Source organism: Triturus cristatus, chromosome 6 (genome assembly GCF_964204655.1).
Source record: "Triturus cristatus chromosome 6, aTriCri1.1, whole genome shotgun sequence".
Lineage (NCBI taxonomy): Eukaryota > Metazoa > Chordata > Amphibia > Caudata > Salamandridae > Triturus > Triturus cristatus.
In genome coordinates, this window is record NC_140589.1 from 196,075,873 (window position 1) to 196,102,983 (window position 27,111).

Sequence of the window (27,111 nt, forward strand, 5' to 3'; positions counted from 1 at the left end):
CGGAAGGCGTGCTTTTTCGAAATACATTGATAGTTTTTAAACTACTTCTCCCATGAGACATGCCGTTTTTCCTGTAGTTGTATTGATTTGGACACGGCGGCCGCCGTAGTCTTTTGCCACGCAGCGTAAGGCGTGCCGTCTGTGGTGAGAGTATTTGAACACACTCCCGGTTCCGGTACGTTGCCTCCCACCCTGCTTAGGAAAGCCAGGGGCAACGACGGATAGGTGAGTTGTGCTGCTAACCGAGCGCCCTAATCTCGGTTCTTTATTCTGTTTTCCTTTTTCGCTCACTAGTCTTAAGTACAGTTCATATGAGGCATGCTTATAAGCGCGCCTTACTGTTTAGTACTAAGACACTTGATTTTTAGAACTGTGTCATTTTCTCGGTAGTTTGTTCAAGAGAAAGATGATGATGGACTCTGGTCGCTTACTAGTCAGAGATACTAGCCAGCCCAAATATTTTGTAATAACAACATTACTGCAAGGAGTTGATTTACTGGGAGGGGGTTTTTCTGCACTGCATGGGAGAACACTGTTTGGGTGTTCGGAGGTCGTTACGTTTTCACGTAACGCGTTTGACCAACTAGGAGTACATTTTGGCTCTTTGTTGTTCCAATGTGGTTTTAACTAACTATAAAACAAATAATACAAAAAAAGATGTTTTTTTTCTCTCTTTACCCACGATTCAGAGCGGGGCCTCATTAACCTGAGCCAGGTTCCAGGGTAGGTGAGGTGCAATCCCTGATCACGTTGGGTAAGCATTGCGTTCCCTCTTTTATAGCAATGAACCAGGCACTTTTATGTTAAATTTGCTTGTATATAGACGGCACAATTTTTCTGAATTGGTCCATGAGGTGTGCTAACTGTCCTTTCTCCTCAGGTGATGCTAGCACCCTGTGATATAGAGGATTAGGACACAAGTGAGGTTGTATTGATTACTTCTTCCCATGCCAAATTTTCACATTTTAAATTTTCACCTTTTGGAATCCATCTATTTGAATGCAGTAACACTAATCTTTATAGGTCCTGAAGAAAGCCTTGGGCCACAATCCCGTGAAGGCTGAAACATGTTGACCCTCATTCAACAGTGACTAGTTGGCACTGTTTGATATATATTTTTTGTTCACACACTTTTTTAATAGAGATGTGCAGAAATGAGTGAAGTATATCGTACTCTTCACACAATCTCTTTTTAAATTTCACATTTTTCTTTGCACTGCACTTCTTCTGTCTGGTGGTCACAGTCTGTCACGTGACTTTTGGACTTTTCTTTATCAACCCACATGAGCAAGAGAGCCTTACACTAACGAGGAAGTCTCTATGACGAAGAGGCATACCTCGGCTCTTAGTGGAGACCATATGATATAAACTGATTGTGAGAGGTGACTTTGCTCTCAACTTTGGTCTCTTTGGTTGAGTCGGTTTGATGGTTTTCCGTGCTCTGCTCTGACAATGTTTGGGTCTGATATTTCACACACTACTTTTCCTTTTCTTTAATCTTGTGCTGTCTACCAATAGACCCCCTATTCTGTTGTGTTTATACAGTCTTGTTATGGGGATTAGAATTTGGGCTGGTCTTTAAATATCTCTCCCTTAGACCCTTTATCCAGGTTGTAGTGTTGAAGCAGATTCACAGCTCACAGGAAGGTTGTGATCTTTCTCTCTTTCTGTCCCTTTCTCTCTGTCTCTTTCTTTCTCTCTCTTTCTCTCTCTTTCTGTCTCTCTTTCTCTATGTCTTTTTCTTTCTCTGTCCCTCTCTCTCTCCCTCCCTCTCATAGCTTGTGCCACTGACATACCCATCTCTAAAACAATTATAATTTATTGTTAACCATAAATAGTCAATTCTGTTACCTCTTGCTGTCTTACAAGAAAGGCATCAATGAGACTTCTTTGGTCATTCCGGTCCAAGTCTTTCAGGTACTGGACAAATGTGGTTCTGATAAAAATTTGTATTTCCTTCATGTTCTTCATCATCACTTTGTGATCTCCAGGTAGAAATCCAACTATGGTCGGGTACATGTTAAAAAGCTGAAATATAGTTTTTTTAAATTGGAAAGAATTATTCAAATTTACGAACAGGCAAGACATGCTAATACCATCATTAGAGTAACGTGAATATACAATACTTTAAAAACGAAGTTATGCATATTATATTAAAGCTCCCAATTAGAGTTGAAGGAATTCCCAAGTTTTTTTCTTTCATTTGTGAATCTCATTTTCGATCTCAAGAAGTGAAGCCTAACACAGGTTAGGCATGCTGCTATGTATGATAGGACCTGTTCATATCAATAGTGCACACAAGAAGTGTCAGTGTTTCATGGGGGGCCTCAGACCCTGTACATTGTCAAAATGCGAACTAGCTTCCAAATAAAAGACAAACCACTGATGAGGCCATACCTGGTTGCTTTATCCGACCCGTGCTTCATAGCGGTCAGCCTGAAATTTTGCCTCGGTCCTGGTCTTCCTAAACCATTGACTACCATCAGTGCTTTTTCCTTAAATCTTTAACAATTCATATTTCCGGTTCCCCTTATTGGATTTTTGAAATTCTGGGATCATTTTGTTCAATAATTTAACTCTATATAAATTGGAGTGGGATTATTACATTAGATGCGACTTGTCAACTGTCTTGTTATTTGTAAATGCATTGCACATTTTCTATAAATTGAGCCTGCTCAGGCCATAGCTACCAAGGTTGGCGCACAGGTTTAAATTATTGAAATATTTAACTAGGCATAATAAGGCGGTGCGATTATTTCTTGTGGAGAAACTCAATTCACAACCAATAAACCACTTTTTCCACATTACTGCATAACTGTTCATCAAAACTATACAATAATGCTGTAGGGAGTGTGACATTAGTGAATCCACCATAATCTAACTTAAGAGTGTGTGAAAGCGCACCAAAATTTGAGTTTGCGGGCATTCTCAAACTTCTGTCTGACCCTTTTTCTGTTTAAATTGTCTGAGACTTGCTCCAGCAATGCATTGGAGGAAATCTCCCTTTAGTGTAGGAAGGAAAATAGAACACCCCAAATAATTAGTGGGGGCGCAGAAGAAGGGGTTTCTCTAAATAGAAAAATATTTTTCCTTTCTAGAAAAAAAAGTACTACTGCGAAATGACCCATTTCCAATGAGAAAATGTACTGTTTCTACAATCTGCATTTCAGAAATAGTAATATCAAAAAATATCATGTGACCAAAATGTCACATGACATTCTGAGTAGTATGCCTGGAAACCTGTGACTGGTGCAGCTTTCCAAGTCCACTACTTATGGATTCCCAGAAGTAGTACATTTGTACCCATTCAATGAGTAATTCTGTGGCTGCAGATTTACTACATTTTTGAAAAACTGTCATTATATCTTTAAGATCCTGATAAAAAACAAGTTCAACCTATTTTCTTAATGAAATGAGAATGCCGAGGAAAACCAACACAAACATAGCAGACCTGGTCTATTGCCCCTACAGCCTACTATCAAGCAAAGAATGCATTTATTCGGGGGATAACACAACCCCAAACACTCTCCCTGAAAATATGCCCATGTCTTCTCCCTTGACTTTCATTACATATTACTTGATGTCGTGTGAAGGAGTGGATTGTTTTTTAGCAACAGTGTGTTTGTTGTTGAAAGGCCCTGTGCATTAAGATTATCTATATGTAAAATCATACTTTTTGAAGATTTGCTCTAATTAAGATTTAAATGCAGAATTACTCCAAGGTATCACTATGTCTTCTGTATGGAATAAAAAGTTTATGATGGAGACATGCCATTTGTGCGCATTCTCCTCTCCATAATGAATGAGACAAGGAAATAGATAAGGAGGTAATACTCAGATTACATGCCAGAAATGTCCTTTATGCCCAATTTACCCATTTTTCAATTATCATTTTGGGCTTGGTAAAAGCATTATGTTAGGTGTACATCAGCACTATTTACCTTGTGCGCATGAGGAGGAGCAAGAGTGAGGAAAATCTTGAACGGGAAAAAACTTGCAAAAAGGATGCTTAATTGAGGAAGCACAGAGTCTACCTCGAGTGAATGCAGCACTGTGTTTTGATTGAATCATTACTTAGAAAAGGCATCATTTCTTGGACAAGACTACCATATTTCTTCAAGTCAAATAGATTCCCCATTTGCAGTGGTTCCTTTTCTGCTGGTACACTTGTCGAGTGGAGTGCAAAAGAGTTTAACTTTAGAACTCGCGTTCATGGTCTATGTCTGGAATAATTAGGTGAGATTTTACCTGGCACAAACATCTCGAGCTACTGGTAAGCCGACGGCACCGCATCTTAAACCCCGCGACCCCCTTCAGTTCACTGGTTGATGTAGTTCACACAACAGACTATCTTACAGTCACGGAGGACTGCATGTAGCTTCACTTTTTGATATCTTTCTAAGTTGCTTTTCATGCACCTGTTCAAGACTTTATCTTAAACAAGAAGTGTTGAAATTCACAAATCTAAAGTCTTATGCCAAGAAAAAATATTTCTTATTGCATGTTTGGGGTAGGCTATAAAGCAATTTATTTTTGCATTTATTTATTATGATTTGGAACTCCAAAGAGTTCACCATATAAAAGTGCATCTAAAAATCAACATTACACTCCATAAAAATAGACCCTGCAGAACTGAATTCAACATAGCATATATAAAAACACAGAAAAACCTATACATGGAAACCATTCTCTAACCTTCGAGTGCCAAAGCGATAAATCCATAATAAATCAGCTTACCATAGATTGATACTTGCGATCTTGTATGAAGAGTATGATCTAATACTATCATAAAACGTTCTAAATTAAAACCTTATAATAAAAATGCAGAATTTGACAATTCGCAAAACAGTACTGAATAACAAGTAATGTTTCTGACAAATATATTTGAACATTAATTTCAATTTAAAATTAACAATCTCATAATTAGTTATTAGTAGAATTTATTTTTATATATTTTATTTAGAAGAATATTGATAGAAATATGGAAATGTTGCCTCCTATGGGATCGTTTTCTATAAATAAACATTGTGATAATCAAAACTGTTACCTACATACAATTTTGTTCTGCCCATTTAATAGTTAGAAACTTCCTCCTATTTGTCAATAGAATGAACCCATTAAAAACACAGTGATTTCAAAGAAAAAATATTTTGCTCTATCACAAACTTACAATACACACCAAAGCTTTGGCTTCCTTCCAGTATTTCTTCCTTAACACTTATAGTGATGTGTTTTCACAATAACCTATTTGTCGTGGCTTTCAAAATGGGGCTAAGAAGAGGCAATGAAGTAGATATGACAAACTAGTTATACTATGAAAAATCCACTGCAAGGTATGCAATAATCCCACACTGGTAAATTCACACCCAATATTACTAATACTTCGGAAATGTATTTAGCAATGCAGAATTACCAACCTATAGCTTATGGTATCCTGAATGTTAACTGAGAAATGAAGAATCACCCCATGGACCTATCTTACTTCACAGGATTACTCTGGGAATTCTCCATTTTAGAGAGGATTATGTTTTTCTCTCATCACTTTTTATTACTGTAGCCATTTTAAAACACATCAGTCCTATGATTCCTCGGGAGTGGTCTCGAGAAAAACCAATCACACAACATTGGGAGTCCAATATAACATCCAATCAGGCTCCTCTTGTATCTGCAAGAGTGCTTTCTTTCGGTTGAGCTCCTTCTTTCTTTGCTGCTTGCAGCCACAAGATAAGACGTTTTGTCCTTGCCTCTTTATCTTTCACAGGGCTCGTCCTCAGTACCCATAACTTAGACACATGGAAGACTCAGGTGATGATTACGGGGATCCCTTGGTGTGCCTGCCTTGGGATGATGATTTTTATAGTGCAGTGTATGCCTTCATTTACCGGGTGGTAGATGAGGCTATGAGCTCCATGGAGGAGAACCTTGTGCAGCTTATTGCACATGAATACGCAAAAAGGCCCGAGGCAGCATCAGACACGCCAAAGCCTTCCTCAGTACCTCCAGGTGAGGGTTCACAGCCAGCGAAGCTACCTAGAGAGGAGGGAGTTGATATGGAAGCTTTTGCATGACTAACACAGGCTTTCTTAACCCTGAACCCCCTGGCCCCTCACGAACTGCATGGATGAGGAGCTTGAAGGATATCCTCTTGTTGACATGGAGCCAGTGCAGGTTTCTCAGGTGAGGGGTGATGTGGCCGTGTCGTGGTACATCGAGGATCAGTCGTGCCGAGGCGTTTTGGATGTGTTGTAGTCGTTTGATGAGCTTGGTTGGGGCTCCCGCGTAGAGGGCGTTTCCGTAGTCGAGTCTGGTGCTGACGAGGGCCTGGGTGACTGTCTTCCTTGTATATGTCAGGATCCATCTGTAGATCTTGCGGAGCATGCGAAGGGTGTTGAAGCAGGAGGAGGAGACGGCGCTGACTTGCTTGGTCATTGAGAACGTTGAGTCGAGGATGATTCCCAGGTTGCGTGCGTGGTCAGTGGGTGTCAGGGCTGCCCCCAGTGCCGTCGGCCATCAGGAGTCATCCCAGGCTGAGATGTTGGAGCCGAGGATGAGGACCTTTGTCTTGTCCGTGTTCAGCTTCAGGCAGCTGATCTTCATCCAGTCGGCAAAGGCCTTCATTCCTTCGTGGAGGTTGGCTTTGGCGGTGATGGGGTTCTTGGTGAGGGAGAGGATCAGTTGAGTGTCGTCTGCGTAGGAGATTATGTTGAGGTCGTGCTGTCGGGCGACGTGTGCGAGCGGGGCCATGTAAATGTTGAACAGTGTCAGGCTGAGGGAGGATCCCTGGGGTACGCCGCAGATGATCTCAGAGGCTTTGGAACGAAATGGGGGGAGGCAGACGCTCTGAGTTCTGCCGGAGAGGAAGAAGGTGGTCTATTCCAGAGCCTGCGGCGTGGAGGCGTGCTCGTAGTGTGCAGTGGCAGACGGTGTCGAAGGCGGCGGAGAGGTCTAGGAGAATGAGTGCTGCGGTCTCACCGTTGTCCAGCAGGGCCCTGATGTCATCGGTGGCGGTGATGAGGGCAGTCCCGGTGCTGTGGTTGCTGCAGAACCCTGAATGGGAAAGGTCCAGTATTCGGTTTTCTTCGAGGTATCGTGTTAGCTGTCTGTTGACGATTTTCTCGATGACCTTGGCCGGGAAGCAGAGAGATGGGCCGGAAGTTCTTGAGGTCTCTTGGGTCTGCCTTAGGTTTTTTGAGTAGGGCGTTTATCTCGGTGTGTTTCCAGCTCTCTGGGAAGGTTGCGGTCTCGTGGGACAGGTTGATGATGTTGCGCAGGTGGGGTGCAATTGAGCTGCTTGCTTTGTTGAAGACGTGGTGCGGGAATGGGTCTGACGGAGAGCCGGAGTGGATTGTGCTCATGGTCTTGATGGTGTCATCGAAGTTCATGCTGGCCAAGGCTAGCAGCGGGTCGTGGTCTATGGTGTGCGGAGGGTCTGTTGTGTTGCTGTCTATTGGGGCTGTCTGGGTGTTGAAGCTGTCGTGGATGTCTGCTATCTTGCGGTGGAAGAAGGTGGCTCTGCAGACTAGGTGGTGCAATACATAGCTAATCGGAGCGCACTCTGCTAGAGGAGCCATGGCTTCCACAGCTTTTTTGCTCGGGGTGAGATTAGCGGACATCATTAACGGCAGGGATTGGTCCTCAGACTCTATTTTGAAGAGGTTTTACTTGAAGCCGGTGTTGGATATAGCTCAGCTGGTCTTGAGCAAACTTTAAACCAGTATAATCCTCGCCTCCGGTCCTGACATAGTATTAAAATTATTCACAACTATCATGTAGGAAAGTTCAAATTCTATTAAGGACACAGAGCCGAGGATTATCCCACCCGGCAAGCAGGGATTATTCTTCTCGATAGGGATCCCTCCCTAGACAGTAAGAAAACACTTTCAAAATGTTTATACTGTTGGTATTCTGTATTCCCTAATGAGTCTGCTATCTCTATTCCTTGTAAGAAAGATGCATTCGTTTTCCTTTTTTCTCTGGTTGCAGCATCAGACGGTGGCAAGCAGGATCAGTGAAGAAGTACTTAAGGCATGACTCAGGCAACGAAAGAAGGGGCTCAACAGAAAGAGAGGACTCTTACAGATACAAGAGGAACCCGATTGGACGTTATATTGGGTGTTTTATTGGACTACTAACGTTGTATGATTGTTGTATGATTGGTTGGTTCTCGAGACCACTCCCAAGGAATTACACTTGTTGAGATGTGTTTCAAAATGGCTACTGTAATAAAAAGTGAAGAGAGAAAAGCATAATCCTCGCCTCCGTGTCCTTAATAGAACTGAAACCTCCCTACACGATAGTTAGGAATCATTTTCATTACATTACATAGTCCTACGAATGAGGGCCTCAGCATCTACTAAGCGGTCCAAATAAAATTGAAAAATAAATCAGCAAAATTTCTTTTTAAATCCCATTCCTACATCAAGTATACAGTGGTCAAAATAAGAAGCCTTTATAAACTAGTCCTCAAAATATTGAAACTATATAAAAGTAGCAAAAATACAAGGTAAAGTTTACTACACACAGTACATGACATATGACAAAAGAGATTAATCTAATCAAAATATTGTTTTAATTTTAGCTTGACCAAATTAAATTATTATTGATAATTACCGAAGCCATGGGACTAGCCGAAGCCCTGAAGTTTTCAGCAATTAAACTTAGGAGCCTCAGGAAAGTTTTGTCATCGTAATCATAGCGGTGTCCAAGGACTATCGATACAATAATGTTGGCAACAGCAGCATTCATGATCGTTGCGTTATTAAAAGGTTTTCCTGAAACGTTTCGTTAGAAAAGAAATTGTAAGTTATGGATTTTATATTTCAACAGTTTTAACGTCACTGAAGTAGACAACCAAATAACGGAGTATTTCTAGTTGGGCTTTCAAGTGCATTCATCTATACAGTACTGAAAAAGGAAACCCATCAGGTAGTATAGCCCAAAACTTAGGCTTCAATGAGCAAATAATTGGTGAAATAATTAACACAAAATACCTCCTGGAAATATGGAATCCAAACAGAATGGTGCAGAAAAAAATTAATTAGCTCAACGGATTAAACAGTATATTTTCTAGGCAAAAATAAGACCACACAAATTTTTAAAATTACAAGTACCAACAACACTAGTAAATGATCATTAAAATATGATTAGGCAGTATAAGATAGAAACTGTTTAAAGAACACTATATAGAAGTATATATTGTGATACAACTCTGAAATAATTGAATCAACCATCAAAGTACAGCAATGGAGGGTAGGCAATCCAATGAAGAATAAAGATAGAATATAGTGAAGTATTGGTTGCTGTCTCACCTGAAACAAAAAAGAAGGCTGGCGTAGGGAAGGTGTTTTGTTGAGGAGTAGGAACTAGAGGCTAGTGCCATGCATGTTATTAGATTACAAAAAACAAGGGGAACCCAAGGTCACATTTGGACGATTGGTACATGCTACTTTAAAGGAATGATGGCCCTGACAAAAGCACAGTTAATCTCAAATTACATCAATGAATTTAATTATGAGTCAATGTTTTCATCTCAAATTTTTGTAAGCATATTTATGGACAATCAATGATAGTGGGTAGCATCAAAGAATTATTTTTTTAACTTCTAATCTCTAAGGAGCAGTTATAAACATTATTCTATGTATTTCACGATACTAGAAATGAGCCCTGTCAAGTTATATATAGAATAAAGGATCAGTGTGTGCTGTCAACAAGTTTTCAATCCTTTAACAATGTAAGGCTCATCATCAGGACATTTCAAATTAAATGCCTGAGATTCAATTGTATGGTAGGTGGCAGCAAGCAACAAAAGAACGCAGGGAGAATATCATACACCGCTACAAATAATGTTATGTTAAGAATATTTATAGAGCACACGTACACCATACGGTTTCTTGGCGCTAAATTGAAGAGGTAGCCTGCTGCTCGTTAGATCGTTCATATGCCTAAGAGAAAAAACAAGTTTTTAATAGCCTCCTGAAATGGAAGTAACTTGTAGAGGATCGGATGTTAAAGGGAAGTGAGTTCCAGAAATGAGGGGACAAAGCAGAAAATCAAGATCCGCCTAGTGTTTTCCGTTTGAAAGTGGGGATGACCAAAAGGTTCAGGTTCCAAGTGGGGGCATACCTCTGGATAAGAGTGGAAACAAATTTCGGGCATGTGCCATGAAGGGATTTTAAAAAGAGGCATCCATTGTTAAATGCACAGCCTTGTGTTACAAGGAGCCAATGTAGCTTCCTCATAAGAGGAGTGGCATGATGCCATCACGGCTGGTGATGGATCAGTCTACCTGCCTGATTTTGCACCAATTTTAATCTGGCCGTGAGGTCAAAGTAAATTGAGATAGCATAGTCAATATGAGAAATGACCTAAGAAAGAAAGACCTGAACAACAGCTTCCATAGTAAGGAGTCTGCTAATTTTCCTCATCTTTCGAAGTTGAAAAAAGCAGGTAGAAAATACCATCCCAATCTGGGTCTTCAAAGTCAGTTCACTATCAATTGTGCCACCAAGGCTCTTGGCCGATAAAGATGGAAGTGGTGGCCCTCCCAGCTCCACCGGCCAGAACTTCGAGTTCCAAGGATTTTGAGAGCCACCGACTAGGATCAGCTCAGTTTTGTGTGTGTTTAATTTTAAGTGATTATTATTCATCCAGTTGTGTATATGTAACATACTCGTCTAGATATTCAAGAAGGAATTGGGTGTTGTTGATGGTGAAAAATCAATTGCAGATCATCGGCATAGTGGAAAGTGCAAATTGTTCTTTCACCCAGAGACTGAATATGTGGAACGAGATACAGATTGAACAAGTGCGGGGACAAGGATGAACCCTGCAGCACACCACAGGTTAATCTAACTCTAGGATCCATGAATTGAGAAGTGCAGACTGATTGGAAGCGATCATCTAAGAAGGTCAACAGCCATTGCATTGAACGGCAGGTCCCTGAATTCCTGCGTCCCGGACACGGTCAACCAAGATTCCATGTTCGACTGTGTCAAAAGCCGCACAGGGATCAAGAGGCACAAGAGCCGAGTAGTGCCTTTATCTGCTTCTTTCCTCATTTCATCTAGGAACAGTCAAGATTACAGCCTCAGTTGAGTGAGAGGGGTGAAAGCCTGCTTGGTGAGAGTCTAGGAATTGAGACTGTTCAATAAAAGATCAGAGACAGTTGGCGGCATGGGCTTCCAAAACCTAAGGCAGGTAGGGGAGCAGTGAGATGGGGGCAATAGTTCGAGGGGACCAAAGGGTCTGCACCTGTTTTCTTGACTAGTGGAACTACTACTAATTCATTAAAGGATCTAGGGACTGAACCCTGAGTTAGCAAGTCATTCAATAGAGAGAGGGCAGGATGGGGGCATGCTAGGAAAACGTCTCTCAGAATGTGAGAGGGCACCTGTCAGTGGGGGATCCAGATTTGACTGTTGTCAGCGAGTACAGTACGACTTCTCTGCTAATTGCAGGGAACTGATGTAAAGAATGAGGATTCCTGAGTGTCACAGACTGGTCATCAGGGGAGGAATCAACATGTATACTCACTTTAATGGTACTGATTTTGTCAATAAAGAAGTTGTTCAGAGAGTAACATAGTGTCTGAGTAGGGACTCATTTTGCTGTCACTCTGGATTGGATAACTCGGTCACAATTGCAAATATGTCTTTGGATTTATTTGTCGAATTGAAGATCTTGTTTGAAAAATATGTGGTTTTAGTTTGTAAAATAGATTTTTAAAATTGTTTAAGTTGGGCTTGATAAGCATCTTTCCTATCAGGTGAATAATTTCGTCTCCAAGTACGTTTAGTGTGGTGCAGGATTGGTTTTTGGGATTTTAAACCTTCTGAGAACCAGCTGGTCGTTTTGACTTCCCTGAGGCGGGCATATATATTGCTAGTGGCTGTTAGACATATTCTAATATCTGCTTCACTTTGGTTGATAGAAGATTGATGTGTGGTTACAGAAAGCACAGATATTGCTCATCTTAGCTCGAGGTTCGAATATGATCAAATCATTAAGGTTGAAATTTATTAAGAAGTTGTCGGACCAAGTGCATGGAGACACCGTCAAACTGGACACCATGAGATTAGAGGTCCAGGTTTGGTCAAGGATGTGGCCTTTTATGTGCGTGGGAGATGACACATGTGGGATAAAGTTCAGCAAACATAATGTCTCAAATAATTCACATCCACACACACACTCTAGTACTTCTTTCTCACTCACAAAAAATGCTCCTCAGCGTGTGTCAGGATCTCTCACCAAATCTATTGGGAGCTCCTTACCATTAGCTTCAACTTGGGAAAGAACTACACTCAGCCCTCTATTGATGGCATCAGTCATGATCACTACTCTAAGGGATGAGTCAAGCCCACTCAAAGGCATAGCTTTACTTGTATCTGCTTTCATGGTGTCTACATCAAATTGCAATTTGTTGTTCCACCCAAAACCCATGTATTTCTTTAACAGTTATTTATTAGCATAAGATTTCTCAGCAAAATCGGGAACGCATTCCACAGAGAATTCTGTAAGTCCTGAGAAGGATCTCATATTTTTAATCTTGGGGGTTTGTGAGTTTTGGATTGCTTCCAGTAACTCTGATTTAGGCAATATGACTTTATCACAAACCAAATGTCCTAGATATGTAAAAGACCCTTGAGCAAATACTGCTGTCAATTCCTTATTTTCAAGAATCTTCAACACGGTTTGTACCCTAAAATCATACTCCTTTCTTCTTTTTGCCATGCCTAAAATTTCATTTTGAAAGAATGCTATACTAGTCAGATCTTTAACAAGCATTGGCATAACCAATAGGTCTCGCTTTTGGGACCTTATAAGTATTTAGCTATGCAGCACAATATCCGTGGTGCAACAACATCAACCGTTGCAGGTAAGCACTCCCACACCCACCAGGTACATATGCTTTTGGTCAAAGGACAGGAAGGGTGTAAATGCAGGCTTGGATGTCCAAGATCGGCATCGCCAAAATAACACAAGAGGACACCACCGTTTTCTGCAGCATACAAACTATTACTCAGAAAATGAGCATACTTTGGCCACATCCCTCAGCTCTGCTGTCCATTACAACTAAAAGCAACATGGAAACATCATGAAGACTCATATGACTGTCCAACTCACTGTAGGATAAACACAGGGTATCCTGAAGATGGCAAGTGAAGGACATTACATCATTCCAAATAAGAAATGGGGAGAACTTTCGTCCAATAGGGGATGTGGAGGTCATCAAAGCACTATACATAAAGAGAAACTTGTGCCCTGTTTGTTCAAATTAAGTAGTCAAGTAGTTGAATATGTACCACTATCTGCCCACCTATGAAGGGCGTTCTTTGAGAAATCAACTATTCAACTGAGAAAGGAGTCCTCGTTTATTAATTTGTCCATTATGTTTCTTAGAAGCAAATGACGTTAAATGGATAAGCACTGGATCGTTAATGTGAATCAATGGACAGAAACACTGCCTACTTCCTAAGAGTTCACATTTAGGTATGCGGTGCATAACCATATTTCGTGACTGTAGCGGAAAATAAAGAGTATGACGCCCACATAGGAAGTTAATTAAGGGATCTTACTTTCTACTAGAGAACATCATTTTCCTTCCGTGGAGGTGAACACATTGTAATGCTTCAGAAGCAAGCAGTACGGTCCAGGAGTCCATTCTTGTGTTTTAAAAAGGTGTGGTTCATCACCTAGTCACTGAGGTGAAAGTAAAGAGAAACGAGTTGGACGGAATATCTTTCCTCATCATCTTCAGGGTGTAACTATATGAGGCCCTTCAACATTGTTCTGGAGAAAGAAAGATAAGTGGGGCCACACGATCGCACTTGTATGTGTGCTCAATGACCTTACAAAAGCACATTGCGGAAGAGCAGAGATGGAAGCTTGCGTTGTTACAGACGATGCAAAATCTGTACATGGATTGATACTTCAGGGCTAAAAGCCAAAGGTATAGGATATTTAGATAAGCTAAAATATTATACATGGAGGAAGCAACCTAAGTCTGAAGCAGCCAAGTGAAAAGTGGTGTACAGAGCATTTACGTCAAACCCATTGTGAGGAGTAGCCACAGATGGAAGGAGAGGTATCTAAAGTGATCACTGTACTGCTCGATCTTTCCGGTCTTATTGTGTTGAAGGGTGATTTAGGTGACTTCAGTCTCTTTCCATTCAAGTCTAAGGGTTAGAGTAGTGTATAGAGCCTATTTATTAGGCACTTCGACATGATCCTGTGTTCTTCCCCATAGATCAGGGTTTGCATATATATATCCTAGGGGATAGATTCGTTAGCATTAGGGGTAATCTGTTCTGTAGTGAGGGTATTTCATGGAGCCGTGCTGAATTCAGGCCTGGTAGGCCTTAAACGGGAGAGACTCCATCTTTCCTCCTGCTCTGGCAGCTCGGGATGTTTCTAGGTCATAGGCAGTGTTTTAGTTAGGAGGTGTTATTCGCTTGGAGAGAACCGGTTCAGGCCGGCCCTTATCGAAGGATTGTATTTTTCTTCATGCCGAAGACACTACATCAGGCCGGCCGGCTAGGAACGTGTCCTTGGCACGGGGAGGTACAAAAATTTGGTGGGCGGCAGGTTACGGGCTGGAATTTTCCATGAGGAAATGCACGTCTATATTAGTAAAAGTTTGAGGCAGATACTTGCACTTGCTTCTTGTCCATGGGCGGCACCTGGCCGTTAGTAGTAAAGCTGCTACTTATTCCAGGGAAGACAGATGACAAACTTGGAGGTGGAGAAAAACCGAGAGATAGATATTCCAAAGAGAAGAGAGTAGCCGATGAGGAAGAGGTCCCAGTGACTCGGAGAGGGAGACGGGAGTAAACCCGTGATTGCGGAGGTGTGACTTCCAGGCGAAGCCGAGGCGCAGACGAGAAGGGAACCTAGATGACCATTGAGTGCAGGCTACATACGACCAAGGTGATGTCAACCCCTTACTATTAGAGTGTACAACTTAATCTTTCACTTTTCTTTGCAGGCTATGTGATACGTATTATGTTCCGTGAGTGTGCATGTAATAACTAAATAAAGTATTCAGTTTGTAGTAAAGCAATATGTGCTACGTGTTCTTGTGTAAGAGGGTAACATATTCTTCTAGTCAGCTGTGACTCAACATGAACAGATGTTAATCCTGATCAGGTAGGTGGTAACTGAATAAGGGAGAAAGGAGCCCTTCGAACTGGGGAACAAGTTGTGCTCAACTAGCTGTCTTTGTGTGATCTGATATATAGTAACACTGATGTCGTGGTAATTATAGGATGAACTCGTGCTAAGGCTGCCGTCTGGGCAGGAAGTCCTGGGTCCATTTGGAACCGCGAGGCTGTGACTGCCGTCTGGGCAGGAAGTCTGTGGCTGCCGTCTGGGCAGGAAGTCCTGGGTCCGTTTGGGACCGCGAGGCTGTGACTTGTCTAAAGCTGCCGTCTGGGCAGGAAGTCCTGGGTCCGTTTGGGACCGCGAGGCTGTGGCTGCCGTCTGGGCAGGAAGTCCTGGGTCCGTTTGGGACCGCGAGGCTGTGGCTGCCGTCTGGGCAGGAAGTCCTGGGTCCGTTTGGGACCGCGAGGCTGTGGCTGCCGTCTGGGCAGGAAGTCCTGGGTCCATTTGGGACCGCGAGGCTGTGACTGCCGTCTGGGCAGGAAGTCTGTGGCTGCCGTCTGGGCAGGAAGTCCTGGGTCCATTTGGGACCGCGAGGCTGTGACTGCCGTCTGGGCCGGAAGTCTGTGGCTGCCGTCTGGGCAGGAAGTCCTGGGTCCATTTGGGACCGCGAGGCTGTGATTTGTACGTCTTGGTATATATAGTAGGAATTCCCTGTCCTTAGGTGGTACATATATAGGGTGATTTAGGTGTAAATAGGCCCTAGGGAGGGGGTAACGTTCTGGTTTGGGTTAGAGAGGCTCTGCTGAGCGGGTTCCGAAAACCCAAGCAGAACATTTGGCGTCACGAACCGTTTACGAAACCTGTGTGCGTTGTGGTTGTCTTGTGTTTGCTTTCGGCGCGTGCGTGGTTTTGTTTGCATTTTATTTTTGTATATTTGTGTGTATAGTTTTTATTTTTCTTCCTTCTTTTCTTTCTCTTCTTTTCTTCTTTTTCCTTTTTCACGATGTTTTCTAGAAGGTCTAAATCTACTTTTAAGTTGCCCGTTGATATTCCCGGATGGGATTCAACGCCTTATGAAGTCTTGGCCCGTGAGTGGGCTGATTCCACTGGTTTGAGTGAGAATTGGAATTCTTCTTTGGAGCTGGCAGAGCCGGCTGATGTGATTGCTTGTTTGCAGAAGGCACCCGTATCGAAGGGTGAGGAGATTCCCATTTTGGGGCGCAGAGGTTGGATTCTTTTGTCTGCATACAGGATTCTGCATGAGAGATTGTTGAAGTTACAGATATCTCTTACAGATGTGGAAGCGCACTTTGTTGAGATTCAGAATTCTCATACTTTGTTGCGGTGTCAAAATAAGTTGCTTGCTGATAAACTTGAGACTTACCAAACTATTGCCGAACGGGCGGCTGTGCGAATTGCTCGTTATAAATACAAGAACAGGCGCGGTCGGGTTTCGACGCGAAAGGTGCGTCTGGTCGTGGCGACAGCTGGGCTGGATTGGAATCCTGATGAATGGGATGGTAATATCTGGAACTCGACGGATTCTTGTTCCTCGGGTGAGGAGTCTGCCAAGCGCGAGTCTTCTCGCTCCCGCCATGATTGTAAGTCTGCTTCTCGCACCTTTGATGGTGCACCCCGTGATTACGCTCGTTCTTCGAGTGGGATCAATGCTTCTTACACTGATTGTCCCTCTACGAGTACTGATCGGGCTCCTTGTGATGCTCGTCCCGCGGTTTCTGCGCATCCAGTTTTCCGTCGGAAGTTGCAGCAGTCTCCCAATGCTCCGCAGGGTATTTCTTTGGACTGTTTAGAAGACTTTACTCAGCAGGAAATTAGTGATATTTTGCAGCGATTTCGGCAGCGAGCTGGTGAGTCCTTGCTCACATGGATGGTGCGCCTTTATGAACTGGGCGCTGCTGGTATTATGTTGGATACTGGCGATTGTTTAAAGTTCTGTTCCTTGAGTTTGGATTCTACTGTGCAGGATCATTTTCGTAACTATAATGGTGTTGGTCAGATTTCTTTACTCCAATTGGCAACTGAGGGTTGTAATCTAAAATATCCTACTGAATCTGACTGGCCTGTGAATGACAAGCCGTGGTATACTTTGCGTGATGCTGCTCAACGTCTCAAAGAGGAGGTGATGAAAACGGCAATTTTTCTGGGTACTGCTGACAGGTTGCTTGATGGTTCATTGACATCTTCTGTGCGGAACCGTATCATTCGATCTTCCCCTGTTGCTTATAAGCAGGTCATGATGACTTTATTGATTAATCAGACTGGTAACGTATTATCTACGGTTTTGGAATCGGTGCACCAACTAGGTGAGTTGGGTGAGTGGTTTAAACCTGAACGGCAGTCCCGGCCTGACACTCGTACTCCTGGTGAAAATAAACTTACTAGACGTGATATTTTTTCTGGTCTTCTGGCTGATGGTGTGCGGAGGGAGGATATTGATGGTGAGACTACCGCTCGTTTGTGGGAGTTGTTTCGCAAACGTGGCTTGGATCGAAAGGAGGGTGCCCGACGTGTTCGGACGACTGAATGTGATCGTGGTGGTTCTGACGGTAGCGGTGATGACGACCGCCGTGGGCGCTCTGTTCGTCGTGATGATCGACGTTCTGCACGTGATGTGTCCCCCCGTCGAGAGAGAGACAGGGAGAGAGAGGGGGAAAGAGAAAGGGGGAGAACTGACTATGTTTACAGCAGACGTAGAGATGATAGGGATCAATCCCCTGAGTTGAGGAGGAGAGAGGATCGTCACAGTTTGGTCGATCGTAACCCGCAGTACAATGCAGAAGATACGAATCCGTTCCGTACTGGGAATGGATATGAACAGGAGGTAGCGATACCTAAGAAACGTGAGAGTCTTTATCCTGATCTATCCTGGTACACAGAATGCAGTAAGAATGACTAGGAAATAGGTCAAGCTCCGGTACACAGATGGGCTCACAGAGATAATAGACCCTATGTAGATATTGATATTTATTGGAGACATCGTAATATCCAAAGGGCCCGAGCATTGGTAGATACAGGAGCGGAGGCCACTCTTATTCATGGAAAATCAAAGAAGTTTACAGGTCAGCCTTTTACTATTACCGGATTAGGTGGAAAAGAAACCCCTGCAGTTCAAACTTTGCTTGAAATGAGAATAGGTAGAATTCCTAGAAAAGAGTATTCTGTACTAGTAGTGCCACTTCTAGAATTCATAATTGGGATTGATATTTTGAGAGGAATGACTTTGCATCTAGATGACGGATGTTACCAATTTGGAACAACGCATTATATATCGTCCAGACCTATACGGGTTGGTCGTTTAAGAATGCCCCCCATACAAGTTCCCCATGCGACAAAAGTGGTTTGTCAGAAGCAGTATCGTATTCCAGGTGGTCATGAGGAGATTAGTACCACTATTCAGGAGTTAGTGGATGCAGGAGTCATAACCCCAGTTACTTCTGCTTGGAATAATCCTGTTTGGCCGGTGCGTAAGAGTGATAACTCTTGGCGCATGACCGTTGATTATCGAGAATTGAACAAGCACACACCCTCTTTGACTGTTGCAGTACCGGATGTTATTACACTTATTGAGAGAATCCAAAAGCATCCAGGTACATGGTACGCGTCCATTGATATTGCTAATGCTTTCTTTTCAATTCCGATTGCCCCAGAGTGTCAGGAACAATTCAGTTTTACGTGGAACGGGCGTCAGATGACGTTTAGAAGTCTTCCCCAGGGCTATGTGCATAGTCCTACGATATGTCACCGGCTGGTGGCAGAGCATTTGGCTGAGGTACCGGTTCATCCCCAAATTCAGATATGTCATTATATTGATGATGTTTTGATCCAAGGCGAAACACAAGAGGAAGTTCAGACCCAATTAGACAGAGTCATTGAGTGCCTGCGTGAGAAAGGTTGGGAAATCAACCCAGATAAATTGCAAGGTCCGTCCCATGCTGTAAAATCTTTGGGTATTAATTGGCATGAAGGGCACCGTGAAGTGATCCCTCAGGTTAAACAGAAGATTCTTGATTTTGCAGTTCCTAGAAATAGGAAAGAAGCCCAGAGCTTCATTGGTCTGTTTGGCTTTTGGCGCCAGCATATTCCTCATTTGAGTCAAATATTGGCCCCCTTGTACCGGGTCACGCGTAAAAAGAATGCATTTGAATGGGATAAACCACAGCAAGATGCGTTTAGTCTGGCAAAAGAGGCAATTCAACATGCTCTGGATTTATGGCCTGTACGTGATGGTGACGTGGATTTGAATGTGTCTGTACAGGGCCTTTATGCAAATTGGAGTTTGTGGCAGAAACAAGGCAGGAGTAAAGTACCGTTAGGTTTTTGGACCAAAAAGTTACCTGATGCTGGTGAGCGTTACACACCCTTTGAGAAACAGTTACTTGCTTGTTATTGGGCTCTGGTGGATACCGAGCAATTGACTTTGGAACATGATATAGTTCTGCGTCCGGAAATTCCTATCATGCAGTGGGTCCTGAGTTCGCCGAAAACTCACCGAATTGGACACGCTCAAGAGGCGAGTGTGATTAAATGGAAATGGTACATACAAGACAGGGCACGTGTGGGCCCGAAAGGAATTGCTTCTTTACATGAGCAGGTGGCGCGAGCGCCATCGACTGATACTGAGAGTGAATGTTCCGTACCTTTAGCACAGGAGTCTCCTGTCAAGTGGGGTAAGCCTTTTGATGATTTGTCCGCAGCGGAAAGAAACCATGTTTGGTTCACTGATGGTTCAGCGAGGTTTATAGGGATGACACGGCACTGGAAGGCGGTGTCCTATAATCCGATCACACAGAAATTGTTGAGCACAACTGGTGAAGGTAAAAGTAGCCAATTTGCCGAGCTTTACGCTGTTTACCAAGTTTTGAAACAAGAGTTACCTGGTACATGTCATATTTTCACTGATTCTTGGTCTACTGCCAATGGACTGGCTGTTTGGTTGCCAACTTGGCATTCCCATAATTGGAAGTTACATTCCAAAGAATTATGGGGAAAAGAGTTATGGCAAGAAATTTGGGAGATGCTCCCACAGAGTACTGTTACAATCTTCCATGTGGACGCTCACACCCCGATAGATTCTCTTGACAAATTTTTTCATAACATTGCAGATGAGAAGTCTAAAATTGCTGAGGCAGTGGTGGACAGGCAAGATTCTGATATTGCGGGATTGGCGAAATGGGCACACCAGAAGGCAGGACATTTTGGAGAGAAGGCCACTAGCAGGTGGGCTGCTGATCGAGGAATTTATATTCCCTTAGATTTAATCAAAAATGTTATTTTACACTGCCCCGTTTGTCAGCATATCAGACGGCGTAAGGTGCCCCAAATTGTTAAAGGTCATTTACATCGCGGCAAATTGCCCGCTCAAATTTGGCAGATCGATTACATTGGTCCACTTCCCATGAGTAGGAATTGTCAATATGTTTGCACTATTGTTGATACATACAGTGGCCTGCTGGTAGCCCTTCCCTGTAAGCAAGCTACCCAATTGAATACCATTAAAACATTAGAATTAATTATGATGTACTATGGTGTGCCATTCCAAATTCAATCTGATAATGCATCCCATTTTCGTGGAAGATTGGTACAGGAGTTCTGTGCGGAAAACAATATTGAATGGATATTCCATATCCCCTACTACCCACAGGCCTCGGGCCTGGTGGAGAGATTGAATGGCCTGCTAAAGGACCAGCTGCGTAAGTTAACGGATGACAAGTATAAAAATTGGCGAGACTTTTTGCCCCAAGCACTATTGATTTTGAACAATCGTCCTTTTTTAAATGCTGAATCTCCACTCATGCGTTTGTTTCCCCCGAATGCTGAGGCTATGCCTAATGAAATCAGAGAAACCGTGATGTATTGGGAAATTACTCCCGGAGCTTTGGCTCCATGTAGAGCGACCCCAGGGTCGGCAGGTTTAGACTTGCATGCTATGGATGACATTGTTATAAAAAGTAGAGATCGAGTCATCATAGAGACAGGTGTTGGTGTTCAGATACCACCTGGAAATTTCGGATTGATCGCCCCTAGATCGGGGCTGGCTGTAAAAGGCATTCAGGTGCTTGGAGGAATTATCGACAGTGATTATCAGGGAGAGATTAAGGTGCTCCTGCTGAATAGCAGTGAGATTGACTTACTGATACATCGCACTGACCGAGTGGCTCAATTACTCATAATGCCTGTTTTCAGTGGTGTATTAATGAAAGGCACTGCTCCAACGTTGCTAACTGTACGTGGCCAGAAAGGTTTTGGCTCCACGGATAATCCTGGGGCCAGAGTTTGGGTGCAGTCGCCTAAGAATCCCCCTGAACAAGCAGAGGTCATTGCCACCGGTCAGGATAATACCATTTTGGTTATGAGACCAGGGAAAGATAGCTGGGAAGCGGTCCCGGCTGATAAATATTATTTACGAGAATGATTAATGCCTGTATTTGGTTCTCTTTCAGATCATTCTTTGGATTGTTGCTGCAGGATGTGTCGGAGCCGGACTGTTTTCGGACTGGTACGACGAGAAAGGAGGGATCCTATCAACCCGGGATGAACTGGGAACCCGAGTGTTGCGTTCCTTCGCTGCATGGGATTCATCATCGAACTTTTGGACCGCACTTGCCAAAAGGGTGACTGACGCCCCTCACTTCTGTTTGACACCGATGAGATCTGTCCATGACATTCTGGCGACCTGCCTAGTTGCTGTCCCCGCCTCATTGGAAACTTTAACTGATATTTTTAATGTCTCGAAGGCCCGTCCCAATATTCTCCTGGGTGATTTTGCTACCCATGTATATTGCCCCCTATGTATTGAATTGCCGAACGAGCAAACCCCCATCCAGTCCCAAATACTTACTTATAATATCACACAAGGTGATTTGTGCTTCTTTCTTACGTGTAATCCTAGTGCGATCTCTGAATGTCTACGCCTCAAACTAAAAGGCGCCACTTCATTTACCGCTCACGAACGGACTTTGTGCTTTCAAAGGGCACCGACCACATGTGTTTCAGTTCAGAACAATATGACTTGTAATGGTTTGGTAGTTACCCCCAGTCACTATCGCGCGATGTTACTACCTGCCGGATGGCTTTTCTCATGTGGTAATACTTCCTGGCCATTTGTCCCTGCAAACATTTCCGGAGGCCCTTGTGCCATTACGAGACTCAGTTTGTTGATGTTTGCATCGCACCCGAATGCCAACTCTCGTGTGCTTCGAGATACTGTAATGTTACAGGAGGATTGTGACCCATCTTTGCATTTATATTCCAAGTCTGAATACCTTAGCTTAGCTGTTTCAATTATTGGTGTTCCTGCTTTGGCGGTTTATAATGCCAAATCTATTGGGAAAATGGCCTGCTGGATGGTGAAATCTATTAATCATACTTCTACAATTTTGTCTGACATGCTATTAGACGCCCAGGGTGAACGTAGGGCCATTTTGCAAAATAGAGCAGCCATTGATTATCTTTTGCTTAAACATGGACATGATTACTCGGACTTCGAAGGTCTCTGTTGTTTTAACTTGTCTGACCATACACAATCCATTCGTGCTCACATCGACAAGTTGCGTGACTTAACAGAAGAAGTTAGAAAACACATTGACCAGGGCTGGTTTGACTGGCTCTTTAATTGGTTACCTGATATACACGCGCTACGCCAAATATTAGGTGGTATTTTGATTGCTGTTGCTGTTTTGATTTCTATCTGTTGCTTTATTCAGTGTATTCCTTCATTATTTCAATTCTGCACACTTGGTACTAGACATAGATCAGTTAGCTTTGTTTCATATTATTCTTCCACAGATGTTAGCTCCATTTAATGAATGTATAATAGACTGAAGTCAAGGGTGAAATGTACTGCTCGATCTTTCCGGTCTTATTGTGTTGAAGGGTGATTTAGGTGACTTCAGTCTCTTTCCATTCAAGTCTAAGGGTTAGAGTAGTGTATAGAGCCTATTTATTAGGCACTTCGACATGATCCTGTGTTCTTCCCCATAGATCAGGGTTTGCATATATATATCCTAGGGGATAGATTCGTTAGCATTAGGGGTAATCTGTTCTGTAGTGAGGGTATTTCATGGAGCCGTGCTGAATTCAGGCCTGGTAGGCCTTAAACGGGAGAGACTCCATCTTTCCTCCTGCTCTGGCAGCTCGGGATGTTTCTAGGTCATAGGCAGTGTTTTAGTTAGGAGGTGTTATTCGCTTGGAGAGAACCGGTTCAGGCCGGCCCTTATCGAAGGATTGTATTTTTCTTCATGCCGAAGACACTACATCAGGCCGGCCGGCTGGGAACGTGTCCTTGGCACGGGGAGGTACAAGAATTTGGTGGGCGGCAGGTTACGGGCTGGAATTTTCCATGAGGAAATGCACGTCTATATTAGTAAAAGTTTGAGGCAGATACTTGCACTTGCTTCTTGTCCATGGGCGGCACCTGGCCGTTAGTAGTAAAGCTGCTACTTATTCCAGGGAAGACAGATGACAAACTTGGAGGTGGAGAAAAACCGAGAGATAGATATTCCAAAGAGAAGAGAGTAGCCGATGAGGAAGAGGTCCCAGTGACTCGGAGAGGGAGACGGGAGTAAACCCGTGATTGCGGAGGTGTGACTTCCAGGCGAAGCCGAGGCGCAGACGAGAAGGGAACCTAGATGACCATTGAGTGCAGGCTACATACGACCAAGGTGATGTCAACCCCTTACTATTAGAGTGTACAACTTAATCTTTCACTTTTCTTTGCAGGCTATGTGATACGTATTATGTTCCGTGAGTGTGCATGTAATAACTAAATAAAGTATTCAGTTTGTAGTAAAGCAATATGTGCTACGTGTTCTTGTGTAAGAGGGTAACCTATTCTTCTAGTCAGCTGTGACTCAACATGAACAGATGTTAATCCTGATCAGGTAGGTGGTAACTGAATAAGGGAGAAAGGAGCCCTTCGAACTGGGGAACAAGTTGTGCTCAACTAGCTGTCTTTGTGTGATCTGATATATAGTAACACTGATGTCGTGGTAATTATAGGATGAACTCGTGCTAAGGCTGCCGTCTGGGCAGGAAGTCCTGGGTCCATTTGGGACCGCGAGGCTGTGACTGCCGTCTGGGCAGGAAGTCTGTGGCTGCCGTCTGGGCAGGAAGTCCTGGGTCCGTTTGGGACCGCGAGGCTGTGACTTGTCTAAAGCTGCCGTCTGGGCAGGAAGTCCTGGGTCCATTTGGGACCGCGAGGCTGTGGCTGCTGTCTGGGCAGGAAGTCCTGGGTCCGTTTGGGACCGCGAGGCTGTGGCTGCCGTCTGGGCAGGAAGTCCTGGGTCCGTTTGGGACCGCGAGGCTGTGGCTGCCGTCTGGGCAGGAAGTCCTGGGTCCATTTGGGACCGCGAGGCTGTGACTGCCGTCTGGGCAGGAAGTCTGTGGCTGCCGTCTGGGCAGGAAGTCCTGGGTCCATTTGGGACCGCGAGGCTGTGACTGCCGTCTGGGCAGGAAGTCTGTGGCTGCCGTCTGGGCAGGAAGTCCTGGGTCCATTTGGGACCGCGAGGCTGTGACTTGTAGGTCTTGGTATATATAGTAGGAATTCCCTGTCCTTAGGTGGTACATATATAGGGTGATTTAGGTGTAAATAGGCCCTAGGGAGGGGGTAACGTTCTGGTTTGGGTTAGAGAGGCTCTGCTGAGCGGGTTCCGAAAACCCAAGCAGAACAATCACACAGATTAAAAATGCAGCACTGATTAAACTGGATAACTTCAATCTGGAAAGAAAATGTGACAATATCTTGGGGGAACAAAGGATAAACTAGTGGTTAGACGGAAAAGCAGAAACACCCAAAAAGGGGGACTGGGAGACACCACTGCACTTTCACCTCTAGAGGATTGAATTCGAGTATAGTGTGACATTTGGGTTATGGAGGGTGACATCTTCAGGAGAATAATGATAGACTAAAGAAGGATACAGATAGAATGGAGCAGACCAGACACCGTCGAGAAGAATGATAAACAATTAAAAATGCAGTCCCCTTAAGGAAATGAGTCACTTAGTATATACATAGATCCAGCGGAAAGATACGAAGGACATTCAAACTCCTAAAAGGAATATGCACATTTCCGGACCAAAAAAATACAATAAACTAAAACTAGCGATTGGGAAATGAGACCCGACGTGGCAGAAGGGAGCTTACTAGGGATAACATTAGATAATATATTTTTACATTATGGGTAGAGAATGCATGAAACAGTCTCTCAGATCAAGTAGTGGAAACACAAATGGTAAACGACTCAAACATGCAACGGACACATACATGGATGCACTAGAAGTTACCAAGCAAAGATTCAAGCAAACACCATGTAAGAGGGTTGGTGTGCCTAGCTAGATTAGGCAAGGATAATGGTAAACCGGATTGACTCCGCAGGCTGAAGCTCCTATCAAGTCCGAAGTTCCCATTGGTTACCATTACCAGCGGGCCCCAAACTCACACTCCCCTTCAGGGAAAACATACATAAGACTTGGAAGGCAGCGCTTCTATGATTGGGAACAGCTGGCCCTTCTCAGCATCAATGACCGGAACAGAACATGTGGCATTTATTAGCCTTTGAGGGAAGCGCGCGATACCAGCTTGCTTGAAGTTTTTTTTTTTACACATATAGCGCACGACGCAGGAGGGGTTGGCTTCGGTGCTTCCGTAGCAAAGCTTCTCCATGGCTCGGCCTCTCATAGCCATTCCCCCTTACTCCTACTGCTAGATACGAGGGAGCCTTCATGCTCAAAATCCTGGGCCTCTCTGGAGAGACTTTCAGCAGGAGGGCCAATCAAGATTGTTGTTTTGTCAAAAATGACGTGAGATAGAAAGGCTGGATTTGACAATCGAAACGCGGACCATGCAACAGGCCACAGAAAATGCATCACTGCCCTGTTTTTAAAGGCATGACGGACTACGGCGGCCAGCGGAAATACTATTTCGGCCACCAGTTTTCTGCACGTGCGTACGTGCGTGAAGGCAAAATACTTCAGCTTTAGCAAAGTAATTCTCTTTTCATGGTGCAAGTGCATGTTATGAGGTTTCGTTGTGTGTTATAGCACATGGGGCACGGGCACCATGCTGTAACCTACGTATCATACTGGTCATTCCTCTGGCGATGTTGCGGACACTGCGTAGGTACCGAAGCAAACTCTCTCACCGTAATATATATTTAGGACCGCAGACGGATGCTGAGCCGCGGAGCAGCACAGAGGCGACCGCAGGAAGTGTGGCCGCGACCTGGAGTACAGCCGCGACCGGGAGTTGTGTTCCCTAGAAGCACCCCTCTCACCCCACTTCGATTCAACCTAGGATTAAAAAGAATTGATCATGTTATTTTATTAAAACTTTTAATGCATTGGGTCTGAATCTGAAATGCCTGCGAACTTGAAATTTATAGGAAAACCCAGGAGGAGATTATTAGCCTGGACAAGAAACTCTACACCCCTGGTTAAGGAAGATAAAGGCAGCAGTGAGCCACGCAGGTAGGAGCAGTGGGGCTGGGAGTGGGGGATTTCGACAGGTGATGATGAGGGAAAATTATTTTTTTTATTTAATTTCCCTCGTGGTTGTCTGTCGAATCTTCCCCCCAGCCCGGCCCCACCACTCTTACCTGCATAGGACGCAGCTCGATAAAGGGTTTGTGTGAGTCTCTCAAGAAGGAAGAGGTATGGCTATATCCTGATAAATTGACAAAGGGCGCCACAGTAACATTGAAACAAGCCTATTGGGAAAATATGCTGGAACAACTTTGGAAAGACCAGAAAGCGGGGAGCTTAACAGAAGTTTTTGATCATAAAAGTGGCCCGTGCTTCGAGCCTTTTCTGGATAGAATACACCCAGCTCAGGCCAAAATGCTGTATGTAAAGTTTAGGTTTGGCATTTTACCCATAAACTCTTTCACTTCCATATGGGACAAAAACGGACCACAACCTCTAATTGTCCCTTTTACCTACAGCCAGAGCAATCTATTGATCACTTTTTATTATTTTGCCCCAACTATATCATACCCA

The 27,111-nt window shown here is 43.8% G+C and overlaps 1 protein-coding gene across 1 annotated transcript in view; it reads right to left on the reverse strand.

The window, feature by feature from the left end:
- LOC146816628 (cytochrome P450 2K1-like) overlaps window positions 1-27,111 on the reverse strand; it is a 183,519-nt gene that overhangs the window by 92,848 nt on the left and 63,560 nt on the right. The window contains exons 4-5 of the mRNA XM_085610506.1: window positions 8,611-8,771; window positions 1,852-2,028 (exon numbers count right to left, since the gene is read on the reverse strand). Of these exons, the coding sequence (XP_085466632.1) occupies window positions 1,852-2,028; window positions 8,611-8,771 (338 nt within the window). The remainder of the gene's footprint in view (window positions 1-1,851; window positions 2,029-8,610; window positions 8,772-27,111) is intronic.